General features: G+C 39.6%; 1 protein-coding gene and 1 non-coding gene across 2 annotated transcripts; one reads left to right on the top strand and one right to left on the bottom strand.

Annotated features, from left to right (window-relative positions):
* The first annotated feature begins 72 nt into the window (after nt 1–72).
* Nucleotides 73–145, top strand: trnar-ccu (transfer RNA arginine (anticodon CCU)). Its single transcript has one exon. It is a non-coding gene; the product is annotated as a tRNA-Arg (tRNA).
* A 10,846-nt stretch (nt 146–10,991) lies between these two features.
* Nucleotides 10,992–21,867, bottom strand: LOC144084925 (SH3 and PX domain-containing protein 2A-like). Its single transcript, XM_077613770.1, has 5 exons — nt 21,326–21,867; nt 18,624–18,704; nt 14,307–14,382; nt 12,862–12,938; nt 10,992–11,126 (listed from the first exon to the last, which is right to left on the bottom strand). Exons 1-5 carry the CDS (start codon nt 21,395–21,397, stop codon nt 11,031–11,033), a joined length of 402 nt encoding a protein of 133 aa, XP_077469896.1. The 5' UTR covers nt 21,398–21,867; the 3' UTR covers nt 10,992–11,030.
* Nucleotides 21,868–22,554: the final 687 nt, after the last annotated feature.

The following is a 22,554-nucleotide window of genomic DNA, read 5'->3' as shown; positions in this document are numbered from 1 at the left end:
TAGGCCATTTATTTCCTTCTGTAGCAGACTGAAACAAAAATCGAAAGAATCTCAGAAATAATGCTTTTCATGGCCCCAGTGGCCTAATGGATAAGGCACTGGCCTCCTAAGCCAGGGATTGTGGGTTCGAGTCCCATCTGGGGTGATCAACACTTGAAATGAACAAACACATTACTGCCTTCTCCAATGTAACTGGGAAAACAAAACATTTGGCCCATATTTGGCTCATCCTGACATTTCAGCAGTAAATACTACTTTGGCTGCAAAAGTCAGGAAAACTGGCCTCTACACTGTCCAAGATTCCCTTCCGGATCATTCACTCCTGCCCGAAGTCCAATAAATTGGACATCTATTGCCATCAATGGCAGCCAAACACTTTAAAAAGTGTTTGAAAGTCTTTCTTCAACAACATGTACGTGGGCAATATATTTCAAGCCTAGTTTTATAGTGGCTTAAAATTAACATGTTGTCTTTTAAGTTGCACTTAGTTTTTTTATAGTTTGGCTGTTATCTAAAAATGATCTAAAAAAACATCTACAGATGTCCATTTAGCCAGTTTTTCTCCACTACTATAACATGTATTTATTTTTTTATTTATTTCTTGATTTCCTGTTGTTGCCCGCCCCTGTTGTCTCCTTATTGGTTGCCTCATGTTGTCCACCTGTGTCTGATTGTCTCATCAAACATTTGTTTGCTCCTTGTAAGATCATGTGTATATATACACAGTCCTCGCATTAACCCTGTAAGTTTTGCTTTTGTTCTTTACTTTTTTCTTTATTTTCCCTGGTTATAGTATGATGGAATATTAATTAATTTTGTGAATCAAATTTCTGCCTTGTTTATGATAACCTCCTTTTTTATTGTTGATTGTACTTGGCTAAGAATTTGTGAGGCCATCTTTGAATGACAAGCTAAACCTGCCCTAATCAACATTTTCATTAATAAAATGAGTTTCTAAATGCAAGAGACAAACTGTTGTTATGTAAATGAGAGACCTTGAAAATCTGTTCATCTGGAGAAACAAAAATTAATATTTCAAACCTGAGGAAAACAAAATGAAGGCAACGCAACCTTGTATTCATTTCAAATGACAACAACCTAGTTTCTGAGAATTAAATATGCATGCAACGCGAGGATTCATTTAATGGGCCTATAAGAAAAGTATTTACATCTTGGCTCCCATCAGATGGATGTATTAAGTGCTCGCTGTGTTTACGTCTCACTCAGATTTATCCGCGTGCTTCTCGCGTTCCCCCAGATGACCAAACTACGCTGAGATTAGGAAAGGTTACAAGACTGCCGTTCAATGTAGTGCAGATGTCTTCATGTCACCGCATCACTATGCGGCCCTCGGCAAGGAAAGGTCAGCCCGAGACCGAAGACTGACGTTCCCAAGTACAATTCTTGGCCGGAAACCTTTACGAGCTTGTTAGACCGTGTTATTAAAAAGCGTGTTATGGCGTTCTGTGACTCTGTAATTCAGTAGTCAGAAATCTCACTAATGGGAGCTTGTATTAGTTGTTTGAACAAAACGTTGTTGTTGCCATTCATTGTTTGGCAATAAAACCACTTGGGAAAGTAGTCTCTATGGAATTCTTTATAGTCTTAAGTGGCAATGGGGGGTCTACATAATATATTAACACCAGTGTGTCAATAGCCCCTTTGTAAAAGCTCCAATTTATGTCATTTTAGATAAACCTGGAATGGGAGACTTGCCTTTTCAGATTATAATTATTTTTGGAATAAAAAACAAACAATGCTAGTTCAAATAAAAGTATAAGGTAAATATATTTGCTGATACCCCTCATACATGAAGATATTATTTTAAAATTTGAAATAAAACCTTGTGCAGTTTAATATGATGTCATCTTTCACAGAAATGTACAAAACTAATTGATAATCCAATTTGTCAACTAACATTTTGATAAGTTAGAGAGCTTGTTTCACATTGTCCAGATGCTAGAAAATTCACAACTATTAATGGTAAATATTCATTTGTTCATTTTCTGTACCTTACAAAGGCCCTGGGGGTGCTGGAGCCCATTCCTGCCAACTGAGAGCAGCAGATGGGGGACACCCGGAAATGACCAGCCAATCGCATGGCATGACGGTAAATATTCTATTTATATGAATCACAGTTTATTGATATTCGCGTAGTTTGCTCGAAACCATGCTCTATTTTAGATTTCAGCTATTAAAATATACATTGATTAATGGAGAAAATAAAAATCAACAGTTCATAGACGTGTTTTGGCTGGGCCCAGATGAATATAAACATCAACAAACAAGGAGACACTCCTCAGTAAACCAAAGTTATTCGTCATTCTTTGCAGAGGATAAAGAATGGACGCCTAAAAAGTATTGTTGCAGATTAAACGTGAGATTTAGAGAGATTTACAACTGCATATTGCACGTTTTTCTTTGTACTTTAAAGAACTCCAGCCTGTTAGCTTGCATGACACTACGATGACAGTCAATCTATTTTTATTCAAAAGAGTACAGCAGGAGAAATAATTTCTGACTAAACCTGCTGGCCTTGACGTTAAACCCGGAGTGACCCTTCCAATGGCTCCTTCTCCTTCTGTGAATCTCATCATTGTGTATTTAGAAAGTCAAGGATCTGTTTAAAGGCACACTTCTACTCAACGGCTTTTCATTGGGAAACAGTGGCGAGTTGTCTAAAAAAAATTGCCCTTAACGATTTCCCGTGCCCATTTCCACTCGTATCCATCTGCGAACACAAAACACCTCTTGACCCACCCGTACATCAGTTAACCCTTTGGCTCCCGGCCCATTTACGTAGCGTAAACACGCACGGGGGCACACGCAAGCCCCCCCGTAAAGCCCCCCCGCCTCCATCCCCGGAGGCCTGCAGCTCAAATAAAGACAGCGAGGTTGCTGACATAAACACACACTCCCTTAGGTTGAGGCGCAACACTGAAATGGTTTCCACTTGCCACGTAAACCTCCTCCCCATCTGCTTTTCACATGCGCTGCACCCCCGAGCGCTGCGCCTCTTTTTCTTCTCGTCTTCTGCCTTCTCACTTTCCCCATGCATTCACAATGTGTCAAATGTTACGAAAATATCACAAGCCGCTGGATGGAGTTCACCAGAGACGGGCATGTTTTTATTTGGGGTCTAGTAAAACTCGACTATGAGTAGAAAATACACATGTTTTCAGGTATCAAATGATTTTTTAAGGGATGTCCCGATCACATATTTGGACATGTTAGTCCACTTTTGTGTCACTAGATTTTCACAATTTGCTGATACTGGAGAAAAGTATGTTTTTTGAAATGTTTTTTATTGCTGATTTCAACAAAACAACAGCAAAAAAAACCCTCATAAATCCCTTTTTTACACATCAGCACCAAAATAAAGTTGCAGACAAATTAAAAATTGTATTTTACATTAAAAAAAGAACCCAATGTGATGAATTGAGCTAATTTAGTTGTCATTTCTTGACTTTTTTGCTGTCGCTGTACATTTGCTCTTATTTTCTGCAAGATGTTTCAATCATGTAAATATAAACACACAACGGGGAGAGACGTCCAATCCAATTTGAGAGAGATCTGGCAGCGATCGGACAATTCGCCCTTTCGCCTTTTTGTACTAAAACAAATTTGTTTCTGATTTATGGGAGATCTGGAAAAGATTAATGACCTTTCCGTATTATGCGATAGCAGGGTTTCAAATTGCGAGTTTATGGAACAAAATAAACCTGGTGCCTTGTTCCAACTGGAATTGGAAGCCTAAAAAAATGGATATTTCCTGCTGATGACAAGAACTAACATTGGTTAAAAAAAATCAAAATATTAGCATTAAAAGGTCAGAAACAAGTTAAAGGGCCGTAAACTCAGTGCTTAGCAATTAAACCATTGACGGCAATAGACGTCCAATCCAGTTAAACTGGATTGTCGTCAATAACAGCAAAACGCCATTGTCCAATACCATCCTTTACAATTGACGTTCCATTTGAACTATTTGTGGATAGCTGTAGTGAAAAAAAATCCAATAGGCAAGTACCATAATTCCATTTAAAGATCTTCTCCTATCCAATCTCTCCACAAATGCAAAAAACAAGATGGTGTGTTAGCCGCCAATGTTTAGATTTGTCGTGCTTGCCAGGTAAGCGCACATATTTTTCCGCAACCGCCCCAACCGCTCGCATTCTCAGCAAAGTCTAGCGGGATACTGCCACCGTGTAATTATGGAAACCATAAAAGATGCAAGCTCCAGCATAAAATTTCACCACACTCTGCTACAGAAGCAAGGTCAAGCATTTCATCGGCGCTAACCGCCGATGTCCACCGACATTTACAGATCCATAAACGCATAAACGCGTGTCATTCTTTGCAGCGACAACGCTCATTAAATACTAATTAGGACGATATGATGAATTTTCCAAGGCACGCGTGTAGATTACTTGCCACACACACACACACGTACGTAGAGTGCAAAAAAACGTTTCCATTTTGCAATGTCGTTGGAATTCCTTGTTGCATAAAGCATAATGCCATGGAACATATGATAAATTTAGATTAGACGACATTTTTTTTCAGGAGTGGTAAATCTGTTCAAGTGGAGCAAATGTGCGTGATTGCAAAAAGAAATGTCATTTGGTAACGTGTGTGGGTATTGCTAGATTGCAAACATACACACACACACACACACACACACACACACACACACACACACACATAGAGACGCACACACGAGTGACAACTAACAGACACGAATGCACTTGCCAGCTGCAAGCATTCTTTTACTGCGGCCTCCTACGCCCGTTTCCCAATGGTCAACTGAGTCACTCACACGTTCTTCCTCCCTTGCGCTCTCCTCTCTTTCGCACACCCACGCCAAAGTGCACACATCTCGCCAACCCACCGCCAGGCTTGGCAGAGAAAATATAGAGACACAAACAGGTGGTCCATTTAGCGCCCGCCCATCATCTTCTAATAGTAAGTCAGTCGGTTCAAAATAAAAATAAAAAACTGAAATGAAAAAGGCGATCATATTTGAAGTAACCTGCTGTTTTGGGAGAAGTTGATTTTTGGACTTTTTTTTTGCTTTGACGTACAAGTATAAACTTGAGATAAGAGCACTGTATGGTGGCAAACTGCTTTCAACTCTTCAAATTTGGCAAATAGAGATGAATTCATCAAAATATACGCTTGAAGATGTTTCATGAAACTCCCCGTATTGGTGTGCTTTAATTTTTATATTTTTAAACCCACTTACAAATTGGTTAAGCTCAACAGACATTAACCTGCTAATGTTAAACATCCCAGTTTTAATAGCAATTCAGATTTGTCAGCAGTGCAGCACATTTAAATATAGCAATATAGGCATATATTCTTTATCCTCTCCCAAAAAATGACAATAACACCTTGTATAAACGGTACTATCCTTTGCTTATTTCTCCATTATTCCCTTATGCCTTTATCTTGTATTATTTTAGACAATCCAATATAGTTGGTCCTCCATCCCGCATGAACGTAGAAAAAAATGTGACATTTCTAAGAGTTGTAAGCAGTGAAATCACAAAAGTTGAAATTTTCCTTACCCGATTTGCGTCTGCCCGAGCCACCGCAGTCCCTGCAAATAAAGCAACACAAGAGAGACATGGTCATTAGCGGGATTGCTGTCCCAAAGCAAGAGCAAGCATTGATACGGCTTCATTAAAAGAGTATGGGAACACAGCTCAATCTATTTGTGGGACGCTCCCGATGCGGTTGGCACAAGCACTGGAGACCAAACCCTCATTGGGAATGCATGTAGGACACATCCAAGGCTGGGGGGACCAAATAGAACTTGTGTGGGGTATCAAAACACAACAAATTGCCATTCGAAACAAGTAGGGATGACTGATGATTATGGACAGAATGGCTATGAAAAATTCAAGTGTTTTAAACTCAACTGCCAATCAAAGTAGAGTGTGCAGTGTTTGTGTATCTATCCAGTTTGCTATTTTCACTCCGATTTATTCATTCATTTTACAGGCCGCTTATGCTCACGAGGGTCGCAGGGGTGCTATTTATTATCCTTTTGGTAAGACTGACATTTTTATTGTTAGGAAATATCAAAAGATGTCAAATTGGGCTTTCGTTGCATAAACAATAGTAAAAAAAAGTACAGTATTCTCTCGATTTTCGCGGGTAATCTTTTCCATATCCACCCGTAATAAGTGAATTTCCGCAAAGAAGGAACTATACATCCATTTTTTATTTTACTTGCTACACCATTACTATTCCCTCATCCAATAACATCCTACCTGTACTTTATTTTTTTTTGTAAATATTTTGTAGGCTAGTATTTACATGTTTTACATATTTCATTTATTTCAAATGTTTTTCACATACTGTACTGAACAGAATTTGCAGTGTTAAAAAAAATTAGTTAAAAAAAATCTTTCCGTACATTAAATATCACATTTTAAAAGCAGATGAAAGATGTCAATATGTTGATATCTATTAAGTTTACTTTTGCACATTCAGGACTTGTTTATATGGAAAGCTACTTGTCACTTTGTACATTACAATTCCTAACATATCCTAGCAGTACTCTCTGAGGCATACTGGTACTGTACTTTTTTTTTGCAAGCCAGTGCTTATTATTACTGTCAATACCTATTATTAAAGAAAATCCGTGAGGTCGCGAAAGTCGAACCACGAAATGGCGAGGGAACACTGTACACGTTCCAGATTGAAACCAAAAAATAAGAGGCCAGTTCAGGCCGAGCTTGAGTCACATCCAAACACAAACTGGATTCACGTGTTAGTTAAGATAAAGTCACACTTGGCCGACTCCCACTCTAGTTCTGGACTCATGAACAAATCCCCAAGGACACATTTCCAATGACAAGCATTAGATAATGGCCTTTCATTAAATAGACATTCTTTTACATAAAACTATCAAACTAGCTCGTGACTCCGAACGCTTTTTCATTGGCTTTCCGCGGAGACGAGAAGTGGAAACGACGCGCGAGAGGAGGAAATACAGAATGATGGACATAAAATGGATGACCTTTGCGGCGAGCATGTGATCTGGGAGGACAAGGAATGCAAATTTTGGATCGCTTGACGCCGTTGCAATCAACACTGCGATCTCGGGAGCGTGCCAAATCTTTAGCGGCGTTGAGATTAGACGAGAAAAAAAAGAAAGTTTGCTCTCTAAGAGCTATTGATTCATATCAAATTGTTGTTTGCAATTGCAATCCATCAACACTTGCCTCAATGTGTCATGTAAATCAACAACAAGTCTGTCAAGTGAATAAAGGGAGGATTGTAATAAGATTATTTGGTGGGAGGTTTATCTCGCTTTTTGCTGGCTGGTGAGTTAACAGCTGAATGCTATTAAATGTTGAAGACTTTTCTTTTTTTCCTTAGTTGCATTTAACACTACTTTATTTATTAGTTTGTACATAAGTTGACAGTAGGCCTAACACAATTAATCGACGAAACAACAATTATGTTGATAATCAATTGCCATTAAGAGACACTGTTGAATTAAAAGTTGCCCATATCTTATTTTGGAGCCTTCTATATATTTTTCTTTTTACATATTTTTAAATTTAAAAAAAAGAAAAATGAATACTATTTACATGCATATTTTCTTGTTTTTTAAAAATATTTTTAGACAAACAAAAAATACAGAAGTAGTAACAGTATTTATCTTAATATTCTCTTATTTATTCACTCACATTTTGGTTATATATTATATTATGTTAAATATGATATAATTTGAATAATCCATTTGACCTGGCAGCTATCACCCAGAATGGAGCGAATGCATTTTATCACTTTTAGTAATTTTATGATTCAAAAAACAGATGTTTTCAGTCAATTCTCATATAAAAATTCATGTCATCACATGAAAAAAGGGTGGGAGGGGGGTTGATAACTTGTCTGGTTAATCAGCCTTTATGCGTAGGATGAAGTACATTGAGAACATTTTTTGGGGGGGATCATTATTGACTTTGTACGCCATCAAACTGACAGATATTTATAATATTATGATGACCGCATCAGCGTCAAAGTTTGTTGGTTACTCCGAGCCCACGTCCATGATTAAATCATCTATCCGACACGTGCACTGGGAAAACAAATCTAGCGCCGTGCGTCATGTTTGGTGGGCTTATTAGCCATGGAATGCTCGCTCCATGTATACATTACGCAGACACCCGGGTTGACCCGGCATTAACCTCGACGGGAGGAACCGGCAGCTTTGGCCTCCAGCGTGCGACATCACAGAGCAGGGAGTCATTATAATGGGGGCAAGTTTTTTTAAAAAATCTTTCAAAATGCCAGACAAATTCACAAACAAAAATGGTGGCCATGTATGCTAGTGGGGGGCAAAAGCAAGCACTAATAACCTCCCTTGTGAGGAAACACGGCTCTGTAAAAAGTGATATATTTGTGCATGCCAATCAAAAATACTCGAATTGTGGAGAATGGCTTTTGGGGGTGTTTATGGAGTGTTTATTTGTCAAAATCTGGCAACATTGAGGTCAAGGAGTCTCTTGCTCTTTGCAGAAGATAAAGAACGTGGAGATTGTCCATTTACTGAGATGGGTAAAATGGATACACCTTCTAAAATTGTTGTTTGTTAAGCATAAAGACTAGGATTGTAACGATGCATTTATCTAAATTGAGACATTAATTTGTTTGATCCAATCAAACTGATCTACTTAATCATTTTTATCAAAAGTTTGTGATTCAGATGTTCCGGCAACAAGTGAGATTTAAAAAAAAAAAAAAAAAACATTTTTTTTTGTGAATTTTTAACCGTGCACCTAAAAACCCGACTTCTCTTGACTTAAATAACCACAGTAATGTTATTTGGTGAACCTCTAATATTTAAAGTACGCTTTCCTCCACAGGCGGGCCGTGTCTTCATCTTCTCGTATTTGCACGCCGAGTACACAGAATTCAGGCCGGGGCACCATCGTATGCGCCAATGGCATCGTCCAAATGTAAGTAGAGCCCTCACACACACACGCTGAAATTTATTGAAAACTTCATGGGAAAATACCGGATTATTAATGCCGCTGAGTAGGCAAACGCTGTTAGAAATGTGGATAGAGGATGCCTGCGTTAAGCCGAATGATGCATACTTCCATCAGAGCTGGAATGAGTCCGGGAACGTCTCTAGATGGATGTGCGCGTGGTTCCTAAAATAATTCGGAAAAGCTTCAATGCAGAAGGGGAAAAAAATCTCTGTGGGGATTGATGGACTGTCATTTATTAGGAGTCATTAAATTCACTCGTACTACAGGTTAGCCAACGGATTAGCCTTGTAAATAATTTGCATAACACTCAGTGAATACTATCTCACTGATGGCAATGAGTGTGCATGTGAGTATTTGTTTCTCTTGTTGTGCCCTGTGATTGGCTGCCAACCAATTCAGGGTGTCCCCAGTACTGTCTGTAGTTGTCTGGGATAGGCTCCAGCACCCCCTTGAGAGGATAAGGACAATTATGATGTTGTTATTGATCATTTTAGTAGAGGTAGTAGTTGTCATGGTGATAGTAGTTCCTATACTGGTGGTAGTAGTTCTGTTAATGTTGTTTTTTTATTGTAGTGAAGGTTTTTTTTTTTTTTATCTTTTATAGTACTAATGTAGGTCCAGTAGTAGTAATGATTAAAATACTACAGTACTACTTAATAGTACTACTGCTATAACAGAGTTGAGTCTTACTATTTAGTTCCCTCTAACGGCATATTCACAACATAGCATCCCTTAATATTTTCTAACGTGCATATGCATGCTTGCCTCTAGATGGCAGGAGAAAATGGGATTTCAGAGAACTACCTATTATAAACTGTATTACCTCAAATTTCGAACGTCTCCAGGGACTTTTAACCTTTTATGGTCATTTAGAAGAAAAAAACTTAAATATTAGACAATGTTATTTGCCCCTTCACCCCTGTCAAAGGCAGCCAGTGCGTTAATTGAGTGCCCCCACCCCCAAAAAATATCATAATTTGTGCATAAAAGAGTACATTGTCATTGTTGTTGACTGTGTCATCTCATAATAAATGTTTTTAAAGTAAATAATGAGTTAAGGCCTGGTCACGGTTTGCTTCTTCGGTAGTGAAGCATTTGTGTGGGATGACTTTTGGACTTTTGAGAGCCCACACAAACCCTTGTTTAAATTCAACTGGAGCGTCTCCTGGCCTTTACGTACTTTGAAGTGGGATTAACATGCGTGAGACGTGTGGGCTTGCTGGACATGGAAAGATGACTCAAGAGCTTTTTTTTTCCCCTCGAGTGGGCCAGGACACGGCAGTGTCAACATTCCTTGTTGAAATTCACGCCTGTGCACTACCAACAACAAAGCTTACATGAGCATAAATAAAAGGATAAGAATATCGTTTCAACTAGGGATGTTCAAGTGATTTTCTCAAAAGAGGAAATGGACAGTTTGACCCCTGCTGACATTCAATACTTTGAAGTCTCATCTTTCCACTCCATTGTAACTGGGAGGTGCATGAAGCTTATTATTATTACTTCTTTTTTTTTTACAGAGCTAAAAGTATATTTTTTAAGGAGCTTGAATCCCATAAATCAAAAGACCGAACGTTGACTTGCAGCAAAAGTGGAGCAAAACAATTTTGCAGCCAAACTAAAGTCCCATTATTCACTAGCAAAGCTCCTTTTGTTATATAACCGTCATTTAGACTCTCCCAAATGAACTCATTTGCTGCTAGTTAGGGTGTCCATTTTGACATTCACGATACCTCCAACGCATTCGACGTCTATTGCCGTCAACGGCCCTGAAACCCGATCCTTTCTGCTTTGACAGCGAATGAGTTAAGTGAGGCTGACAAATGGTGACAAGTGGTGAACTTTGCCACATTTTCATGACGGCGTTGATCCTAATTGCATTTGTTCTGGGATCAGATGTCCCCTGCCAGACGCTATATTTCATTATAGGCCATCTCACTCATCTGGATCCAACACACTTACACACAGTATGATGAGGGCGCATGAGTCAGTCTATGAAGTGCACACTGAGATAGTTACTCACTCTGTGGGAGGGTTGAGGTCCTCTGACTTGGTCTCAAAGAACTTCAGAACCTCTTCACTTTGTGAAATGGGGGTGGGGAGCTTCAATAGAGCCTGAAAGAAAGAGAAAGCTTCTGTTAAACGAGAGCAGGTCGAATGTTTTTGGGGAATAATGTTGACTAGCGATGAGTAAGCTTCACATGTAAAGACCAGGTGGAGGCTGTGGAGGGGAAGAAGAAGCTTTCGTAGCCCGCGGGGGTGATATAGAATAACAATGGTCTGTCTGAGACAGCTGCTTGGGAGACGTCGACGGAGGCTTTATAGAAAACATATTTAAAAGGGGCACGTCTGCGGCGTTGGCTAAGTTCATTAAAGGGAGTACGCTGGCGGAGCCAAGAGCGATGGTCCAGAAAAGAAAATTGGATTGAAAAGCAGGAAGTAGTAGAGAGTGGAAAAATACGGGCGGCGGGGAAAATAAATAAATAAAGGCAATGTCAAGGAAGAAAAAGGTCATGAAAGGGGAAATAGGAAAACGTTAGAGTATGGCTGTATTATTATTATAATTTGTTGTATAAACATGTTTCTTTTTTCAAGGTGGAATCTTGTTTTTATGCTATTCTTTGTTTAAAATGTGATTGCCTTCTCGAAACCACAGACTAGTCCACAGGTGTCAAAGTGGCGGCCCGGGGGCCAAATCTGGCCCGCCGCATCATTTTGTGTGGCCCGGGAAAGTCAATCATGAGTGCCGACTTTCTGTTTTAGGATCAAATTAAAATGAAGAGTATAGAGGTATATTAAATTTCCTGATTTTCCCCCTTTTAAATCGATAATTGCTATTTTTTGAATCCATATTTTCTTTGTTTTTAGTTCAAAAATCATTTTGTAAAATCTAAAAATATATTTTTAAAAAAGCTAAAATAAACATTGTTTTAGATCTATAAAAAACTGAATATTCAGGGCCTTTAATCCAGTTCATTTAATCCAGATGTGTCAAAGTGGTGGCCCGGGGGCCAAATCTGGCCCGCCGCATCATTTTGTGTGGCCCGGGAAAGTCAATTATGAGTGCCGACTTTCTGTTTTAGGATCAAATTAAAATGAAGAGTATATATGTATATTAAATTTCCAGATTTTCACCCTTTTAAATCAATAATTGTAATTTTTTAATCCATTTTTTCTGTGTTTTTAGTTAAAAATCATTTTCTATGTGCGGAAGGGGCCCACTAGGGGTCCGATAAAAAATAGCCTTTTCCCAAAACGGTGACTTTCCGACAGTGCCTTAAATAGTTGAACTCCTTTCTGTTCATTCCAAATGGGTTCATCTTTTGTAAACGCAATGCAGGATTTTGCCCGATGTCGCCAATGTTTGTGCTTCTGTCGATTTGTTAATGAAAAAGCAGTGGCACGCTTGGCAACACACCTGCCCGGCCGTCACTTCCTCCCCGACTTAACAATGACGCGAGGGTCATGTTGTGCTGATTCATTGGTACTTTCTTCTCGTATTGTAGTCCGAGCGAGTGTGCCCCCACTTCCTCGGCTTCCTTTTTAAAAAGGCTGCCTATTTACATTGGCCACAGGAAATGAGCGGTGCAGATAGAGCGCTGGCTTTCCTGTCCGGGACTGGGACGAGAAGATAAATGCCCGAAGGCTGCCCTGAAAAAACTTTGCAGCACTTCTGCGCCGCGAATAAAGCACTCAAAGAGATAACTTGTCCCCGTCACCCCCTGCCCAAGTCAAACAATAAAGAGTCAGTCATTGACTGACCTACAACATAAAACTTTATTGCATTTACAGGCCATAAAATGGGATTCGTGGACGTATGTTTGTAGGCAATTAGACGTCTCGGGCTTACTTTGCAGTAGTTGTCTAAGTGCTTCAGTCGTTTGACGGCGACGTCTCGGATGTGACTTCGACGAAATAGGACTTTACCTAGAGGGGAAGACAACAGACTCCGTTTTAAAAGTTCAACTAAATTGGAACTAATAGTAGTGATGAGGATTTATAGTGATTTTTGTTTTCAATTAGTAAAGGCAGTAAAGTCAATGTCCGGACAAAATTGCTTACCCATTTGACTGCAAGAGAATTGACATGCATGTTTTAAATGTTTTAATGCCATTGAATTCATGTAGACATTTTTAGTTAATTGAATTTATTGAGCACGGCTTATTCAGCAACTAGTGTGCTTTCAATTTTTCATTTCTGAAAGGTTTTACATCAATTCATTTTACTACGGCAGAGTTCGGAGACGGTAAAATAAGCTTGATAACACTCAAATACACTACTACTTATCATTCTAAAGCAAGGGTGTCAGACTCGGGTTGGTTCGCGGGCCGCTTTAACGTCAACTTGATTTCACGTGGGCCGGACCATTTTAGATATAATATTTAGATTTTTTTTTTTATAAATGGATTAAAAGAACTGGATTGAAAGCCCTGAATATTCCGTTTTTTTATAGATCTAAAACAATGTTTATTTTAGCTTTTTTTATGTTTTTAGATTTTACAAAATGATTTTTGAACTAAAAACACAGAAAAATGGATTGAAAAATGACAATTATTGATTTAAAAGGGGGAAAATCAGGAAATTTAATATACATCTATATTCTTCATTTTAATTAGATCCTAAAACAGAATGATGTGGCGGGCCAGATTTGGCCCCTGGGCTGTCACTTTGACACATGTGATCTAAAGTGTACTAAAGTATAAATATTTTTTTCTGCAACTAGCCACAGTTTCATTTAAACCTGCCTACACTGCATGTAAAGAAATGACACACATCCAAAATATGGTTAGATTTTGCCAGATTTTGCCAATAACACATCTTATTTGTTTGGAATTTTGCCAATAACACATCTTATTTGTTTGGAAGTTATGTTGAAGTAATGCTCACAGGGGCCCAAAATAGCATCGGGGCAGTTGGGTCTGTTTTACAAAGGATCTCTTGACTGCTCCCTTCTGCTTTGACTCCAAATACGTTGATCAGATTAGAGCAATTTCTCACTGCGAACCTCCTGCCTGCAGTGCAACGCTCAAGCTTGGTGGAGTCGGTGAATGATCGTAAAAGAAAAACAATGCAACATGACTGGCCTCGCTCGCGTACAATAAATTGTAGCCATAAAAAAAAACATGGGCGATATATCCTTCTATTCATATACGTACAGAGACTTCCAAATCTGTCTTAACATCTTTTTGAACAACAATCTGAACATAACATTCCTTTTTAGACAGGCATCTTTAAAAGGCACCAAAAATACAAAGGCGTCAATTTGTAATTGGTCCACTGACGCTGTTTCATTACCTGGTAAAAAAGGAATAATCCTCTTTTTAGGGTCCTTTTGACCACCTTCAATGGGGAATTTGTCAAGAATCCGCATCTGGAAGAGAGTAGAACGAAAAACATTATTTGACGTCACATTTGTCTGAAATTGAGTCAGTCATTGTGCGTCATTCTTTTCAGGCGAGATATGTTATGCTACATGAATTCAAGAGCCTGCTACTGTGACATCCATCACACATAAGAGCCACTTTGATCTCTGAGGCAGCAGACAAGGTTACGTTGCACACTTAATTGGCGAAAAAGGCCCTCTTGAGCACGTTCCACTCGAGAAGCTTAAAAGCCATCAGATAACCGACAGAGGAGCCGACATACCGTTCGTGTCATCGAGACGTGATCTTATTTAATCAACTCGGCTTTTAGTTTCCACTTTCAAATAAATCTAGGCCACAAAATATCCAAAGACGGACCGCTTTGCCTTGTTCCAGATGTGCTTGGTGAAGCAGAAAAGGTCTGCGAAAGGCAAGTTCAAGGGAATAGTGGAGTAACGTAGTCGAAAAAAAGGACCAGGTGGGAAAACAGAAAATGTACGGACTCGAGAGTTGACGCTAGGATTTTAGCGGTGCGATGTGGTTTTGTTTTTTTTTGCTGTCTTTACAAAATCCTACTGACTTTTTAGCCTCCGCTCACACATGGAAGGGTTTCGGAGATGTGGTTTCCTTTGTAGACGGTCAACTATTGTCATTGTGTTTAAAAGTGTGGAGTGAAATGCTGTGTCAGAAAAAAACATCCTTGTTTGAATGGGCAAAAATCCACTCAAAGTCCTTATGTGTAAACCCAAAACATCATGTCCTCATTCCACGCTGGTTTGGAGATTTTGGATAGAACGTCTGCAAGAAAAGTAACCTCAGCCAAGGAGGTTCTGTTTTCACTTTTGAGGTTCGTTTGTTTTTCAGGGGGGATATTTTTTTTTAATGTGGAGTCAGTATTATTTTAAAGATGTTCCCATGTAGGATGTGACTTGAGATATAAATTTGATTCATTGTGCCAGATTTTTCAAAATACTTATCACTCTAATTGTGAAAAGTTAGAATCTAATTAGTAAAAGTGCTTTGTATGAAACTGACACATTGGATAGCCGATACATTTCTGAGAAAACTGACGTTTTTTACTATGTTTCGACAGCATAAACACCACCTAGAGTTGGTTCGCGGGCCGCAATAACGTCAACTCGATTTCATGTGGGCCGGACCATTTTAGATATAATATTTAGATATTTTTTTTATTTAAAAAAATAGATATTTCCTTAAACAGAAAGTCGGCACTCATGATTGACTTTCCCGGGCCACACAAAATGATCCGGCGGGCCAGATTTGTCCCCCGGGCCGCCACTTTGACACCTGTGACCTACAGGAAAGACAAGAATGGTCTTTTAGCTTCACTAATCTCCAAAATCTTGCTCATTTAAAGGATTCTACCTAATTGAGATCACAGAAAAAAAAGGCAAATAAACAGCACCACATGCAAGTAAGTGGAGACAATGGAACTTTTTAGAAAGAAATCTACAGCGGGAGGAGTTAGGAGGAATGTTAATGTGGGCGGAGCCTTCAATTCTTGACTTTTTGTTTTGACGTATACTCGACACTTGTTTACTATAGAGAGATTAGAGGTCACTGACCTCTAACCTTCTTGGACAGGATTTACCGTTGACTCCTTTTGCATAGGTTGAGTGATACGAGTTAACGGCGTATCAGAAGCCGCGAGCGACTGCGATTGGCTCTCGTCAAACACTTTGGACATGTGTTTTTGGCAATCTTATCACTCGGTCTGTTTTCCATTAAATCGCACTGAACGCAGACGGGATAAGACCGATTACGATTCAATTCCTGAAATCCGAAAATAATGGCGGCTCATGGACTTTTGGGGAAGTTTGGGTCCAAAAAGGGAAAGGCCAGCCAGGTTGCACACTCCCAAATCCTCCTGTGGAATGTGGCAAAGAATCCATGTGCTCAATCCACCCAGGCTGCAGGGTGTGGAGGCTGAAAAAAATCCCTTCGGCTTCACTCCGCCTCTAAACTCTGCTTGACACACTGACCGCTTGGAGAAAAGCGTGAAGAAGGGGGAAAAAAAACAGATCTGTGCTCAGCACTATTCTGACAGGAAAATAGGTTCATGTGCTTAAGTCTGTACATGAATTTAGGCAGGGCAAACCGCATTTAAACTAAGCACCAAGAAAGAAAATAAGTCGAGGGGCGGGTGATATATAATGATTGTTATCCAGGGGGGCATTTAGGGGCTATGCTAAGTGGTCTCGAGAGGGTTTGACGACACAAATGCTTCTTCCGTGTCTTCGCCTTCCGAGTTGTTTTGATATTTTTTTTGGAGAGCAAGTCTACGGCGCTGCTGGCTGATCATTGTCCACACTGTGACTCGTCTTTGTTTACCACGGAATTGATAGTTGTGTGATGAGATCATCAACACATGGGTCAGTATGGGGTGTCAAATGGCTCTTTATTTTGCCTGGGTCCGATTCCAGAGAGCACAAAACAAGCAATTGTGCGCTGAGAACTGAAAAGGCGTCTATAGAGTTGGATCGTAGGTGTCGCTTGGCCGGGTGAAACGAAATCTCAGTTTGCGGTTTGAGGGAAGAAAAAGATTCGCATACGTCGGTGGGTGGAAGGAAAATGATTGATTCAATTTCAGGAAGAATTTTGCAGGCATCTTCTCTTGGCTTCAGTTCAATAACTCCAACGCCTTGTTCCTAAACCAAAACACCCCCTGTTTACCACGTTGCACCTGCTCAATATTTATCAAAATGTTGTCATCGCCTGCCATCGTGTTTCACGTGGATGATTAAAATCCAGTTTTGCCAGGCAGTTCCCACGTCCCGCCGTAAAACGCCGATTCTCACGGATAACCACGGAGATAAAAAAAAAAAACACCTCGACATCGGCCATCAATGAACATGACGACGCGTGTTGACAGAAACGTGAGAGAACCTCCTGTTTCCATTCAACAAGCACATTTCCGGGATATTAGTAAGGGACCACAGAACAAAGGGTTTCCTTTGCTGTACTCTCAAAGCTTAGCTCGGCTAACCAAGAAGAAGCAAAGAGATTTGATTCAATAGTAAAGGACATTTAAAAATAAATGATTGTAAATGTGTAAGTACATTTAACCTTAGTAGGAAGTACTAACTGCCTTTTGGCCGCCTCTAGATCTACCCCAATTGCCGGAAAATTGCCCAAAAATGCGGTTTTGATCTAGGAAACCAAACTGACCTTTTCCTAAGTCTTTACTGGAAACACGATTTTAGTGTTTGCGTGACCTGCTTAATCCTCCAAGTATTACGCTTCGGTTTAGCTATTTACAGTATGCCTTTTATTTCATTTGCATTGTAAATCTACCTCAACCATTGGTCCATTTTACCAATACTCCCTCCTCCGATATACTGCAACCCGCTGATTAGTACTGAAAGAAGCGGCCACTTTCGTTAATATGACAATAACACAATTGAATGGGGTACTCGGACATTTGGTCGCCGGACTTTTGGTCGCCGGACGTTTGGTCGCCTGGAAGGTTATTGATAATTACCATTTAAAATTGTTGCTCAAATTCCCTAAATACAAACTGCGAATTATTATTTAGTCCTACTTAATGCCCTATTAAATATTAGGCTAAAGATAAGCTCCAAATTTCCCGTACTTTTATTGTTTTTTGTTGGAGAACTTGTTAAGACCCGGACTGACGTAGCTTCTTAAAGGGACAACGCATGTACATACAAACTCTTATACACTCACACGTCGGCTCAGTGAAACTGCTCAGGGCCATTGTTGGCTTTGATTGATGCGTAGACCGTGTTGTTTTACCTTGTTTTGTCGCCAGACGTTTGGTCGCCGGTTGTTTGGGTCCGGGCGACCAAACGTCCGGCGACCAAAAGTCCGGCAACCAAAAGTCCGGCGACCAAACGTCCGGTCACGATTGAATGGGAAGACAAAAGTGTAGGATTCGGACATCTTGGTTTTGTATTCTTCAGGGTGTTTTAACGCCCATCAATCTGTAACCTCTACATTCCTCTTGACATGTTTTGTTCCTCCCTCCCTCTTTTTTTTTGCGGATAAACGTGATACAGCTGTTGACTAGATTGTCTATAGTCCACTTCTTTTCAAAAGGGCATTCCATTAGTCTTTGGATGCCATCCATCATCCGAAGGCAACGTAATGATCCGAAGGTCAAACTGAAGGCAAGCAATATGTTTAATGGCAAGGCTGGAAACATAAATAAACCGGAAGACGTATCTCCTGTCAAAATGACTTATATTGTGTGGCTTCTACAGCATACCTGTAGGTCAAAGAATTTACTGTATCTTCTGTAGATGACGTGAGAAGTCGAGTCTGAGTAGGTCACATTGATCAGATACACCTAAGGCAGAAAAGCACATTAAATTAAATTTGTCAGAGATGCCACAGTTCCACCAAAGGAGACGTATTTACTCAAGTGACAACAACAAAAAACAAAACATCCCTCCCAACTTAACTTGAGAAGGTCGGCAAAGGTCAAGTAAACTCGTTAAAGTCGACGCGCTTCACTGGCGTTGCTTACGATTAAGATGCCGAGCATAACCATTGTCGATCAAAAACTGACGGAAGGGAAAAGAAACAACATGCTCCAATTGCGTCGTTGCACTGACAGCAGCGGAGTGTAAACACATCCAAAGGCTCGAACTGGGATTGCACGTCAGTCAACAATTTGACAAAACACAGTTGCGAGAAATTCACCCATCGTCATTTTCTATTTGCATGGACTATTGTGGAGCAAAAGACAAAATTTGGGAGTAAGCTGATGGCTGACCCTAATGCATTTCAATCGGGGCACGTGGGAGCGCGCGCTGAGGGTTTAGACACGGAGTGTTCACACACACACACACACACACACACACACACACACACACACACACACACACATGGCCACAATGTGCAAGGATGGTTTTGAAAGTCTGCCTTTATTTTGGTTTATTAGGCAGGGTGTTCAGCTAGGAGGAATTGGCTCAGAAATTACTTATCCAGCCTGTGTTCATGTGTGTTCAATGCCATCAAATTTCATTTATTTTAAAAAAGAGCCTTATATGTTGAAGTAACTTGAAGGGACTCCATGGTCTCTATATTCTTATCCAAGTGACAACCAACATTAGAATGTTATTGATAAGTGGGTTATCATGAACAAGGCAGAAGTTTTATTCACGCAACGTATGTTATTTACACTATTTTTTAGATTATAATTCACACCAGAGTATAGGTCGCACCAGCTGAAGAATACACGATTAAAAGAAACAAATATAAAGACATGTCGCAATGGAGTAGCATTTTTGGGAGGGCATTTTTTTAATTTTATCAGAAACCAAGAACAAACAGTTAAAGTAACAATAGCAAAATGGGGGAACAATAGGTTAAATAGGCATCTGTTAACATTATATTGTAACTACAGCCCAAAAATCAGAACAGGCTCTCAGTGGCCACAGGGAAAGAAAAAAAATAAGTCCCACTATACTATATAAGTTGTGGGGGAAAATTGAAGCTTATAGTCCGGAAAATACGGTACTAGTTTATACTATAGTGCTCACCACATAAGAATGAATAAAGACACTGAAGCGACCCATTTTGGAAGCACAACTCTACAAGAACTTGGCATTGGTTGACACTAGAGTTAAGTTGTAAACAAGGAAGAGTTGCCATGGTCTCTAGTCCTGTCTGTCCCTGGAAGGAAGCTCAATTCCGACAGTGAGGAGAGACAAAAGACAAAGGGTTGCTTCTTTCCTCCATCCAACCGGATAAGCATTTTCAGTTGCTTAGCTCATTGATAATGAGATTTTTTTTTTTGGGTCCTCCCCTCCTTCCCTGAAGGGGACTTCCCTACCATCCGCTTCCTTCCCCAGGGACCGTCCAACTCTGCCTTCTGCTTTTAAGGGGCCTTGGGAGATCCTTTCTCAGCAAAAGATGGATGAGGCAATTGATCCTGACTCTCAGGTTAATCGAATCCAATTTCACCCTATGGACTAATTGACTTTTGGGGTCCCACTGAGACACCATGTTACTTAAGTAGAAGCAAAATGAAAGCCAGGCCATATGTAGTCCAATGTTGTCATAGTTAAAGGGTCTGGGACTCTTCTTTCCACGGGTGGCCATGTGAAGGCATGCTACAGCTTAGACTGGTTATCCACTCATTTATTTATGAATGAATGGTGCATTGAATGGGAATTAGGAGCAGTTATGTGAGCCACTACATTGCCAATGGAGGTATAGCAACCTTATTGAAAAAGGATGATTTGACGCTTTATTGTAGGTGTTGAACTCATCAAGATTTTTTGGGGGGGTGATAGAAGTCAACTGAAAATAGATGAATCAATGTCATATTGCTAATGATAGGATTTCTGTTAAATTGTCTGAAGTCAGAATTTTAGGTGAACTAGATTTAAAGTGATTTACAGTAGAATATGCAGACAACTGAACTTAACAGTCTGTCTAAACCCAGCTGATTATATTTTGTAGCAAGTCAGACTAGGGTTAAACTCACCCCAATTATTATAACACGTTCACACAACGTAACATTAAAGTTCAACTTATAACAAAATGGAAGTTTTGCCTGCTAACTTGACAGACAATTCAAGTTATTACAACTCAACAAGGGGCAAAATGCATTAAAAACAATTGAACTGGTCTACAAAAATCTAAATTACCTTAGTTTTTCTGGCACTCAACAGCTAACATTGGATTGTGTTTCTGTACAGTAGGGTGAGATTCATTTTCTAATTGATTATCAAAATACACATTTTAATTCTAATCATATAGTGAGGCTCCAGCTTTTTTTTACTGTGGCACATAAAATTGCACATATTAAAATGAAAACTAGAAAAATGTAATAACATCTGCAGTTGCATAGTAAGTTATTTAGCAAGATTTGGGGGAAGAAATCTAGTTTTATCAAAATAATGACTCAAATATAAATATAAATATGTCTTGTCCAAATGAAAACTAAGCATAGCTTACATAGTGTTTGGATGGATTCCTCCTCTTCTGCACATCCACAACACTGACGTCCAGGACCGTCCTGAGCTGCATCTCGGGCAGTTTCACTACTTTTGATTCACCAGCAAGAAATCAAAGCACAACGTCTGCCCATTAAAGCCCGTGGAGCTTAAAAAATGTCCGTCAGCTCTTTTCTTTTCAGAGTTGGGAAAGAGGGAAAGTCCATACATCCATAAGAACCAAGTGCTTCTCGCTCGGTCTGAGAGCTTCTGAAACATGACAGCACACTAAACGTGCTGTTTAATAATCAAGTGTTCTCGTTCTCCTCCCTAGGAGTGGGCAGGACCACCTCGAGGAGGAAGAAAAGGGAAAAAAATGGATGAGAAGAAAGAGAGGACGGCCCCATAATCCATTTTCCCTTGCAGATCGTTGAACTGAGATCACAAGGTAGGCAAAATGCAGTGTTTATTTCTATTTTTAATGATAGGGTCATAGTTTATAAATAGAAATTAAAGTCGACGCGCAGTGCGAATTCGTGTCAGTTCAGATGTTGTCCACACGAGGGCAATGCAACACAATAAAGCACATTGCATGTAAACAGGCGACTGCAGTATATGGGTAATATTCTCATTTTTTAAAGCAAGATTTTTCGCATATTTGCTCTCAACTGGTTGGAGGTGGACCAAGTTAATGTTACTATGTAATTCAGTAGAGACGTGTTTCTATATTTTTGCATTCACCAACATAGATACACCCATATTTACTGCATATGTCTAAAAGACTAACTTCAAAACAAATATATAGTGAAGGGTGATGAGCTGAACGTAGTTATTGTATATTCAATAAATGTAAATAACGTATTATGGGTTAAAAGAAAATAAGAAAATTTGATATTGTGTATGTATTATTATAAAAACAATAAGGACATACACACATCTATACATTGATGGTCATTATTTGTCGGTGCTTGTTCAGGTTTGACACTGACCACTACTTTTTACAGCCCAGCAACATAAAAAAAACAAACTTAAAAAACTTCTTGGTCCTTGTGACGTCAAGAGCTAAAGTCGAGCGCGTGTTGGGGCTGAAGGGGCTTCGAAACTGGAAGGAGGACGCTTATACACAGGAAACCCATAGTGCTCATCAACTATTAAGTTACTGAATGTTAAGGCAATTTACAACGGACATGTCAAGAAATTAAAATAATAACATTCTTTATCACAGGGCTCTTGGCGTGCAGTTTAACTCGA

Source organism: Stigmatopora argus, chromosome 11, assembly GCF_051989625.1.
Source record: "Stigmatopora argus isolate UIUO_Sarg chromosome 11, RoL_Sarg_1.0, whole genome shotgun sequence".
NCBI lineage: Eukaryota > Metazoa > Chordata > Actinopteri > Syngnathiformes > Syngnathidae > Stigmatopora > Stigmatopora argus.
Note: the sequence above shows the minus strand (reverse complement) of the source record. Positions and strands in the feature narration are given on the sequence as shown.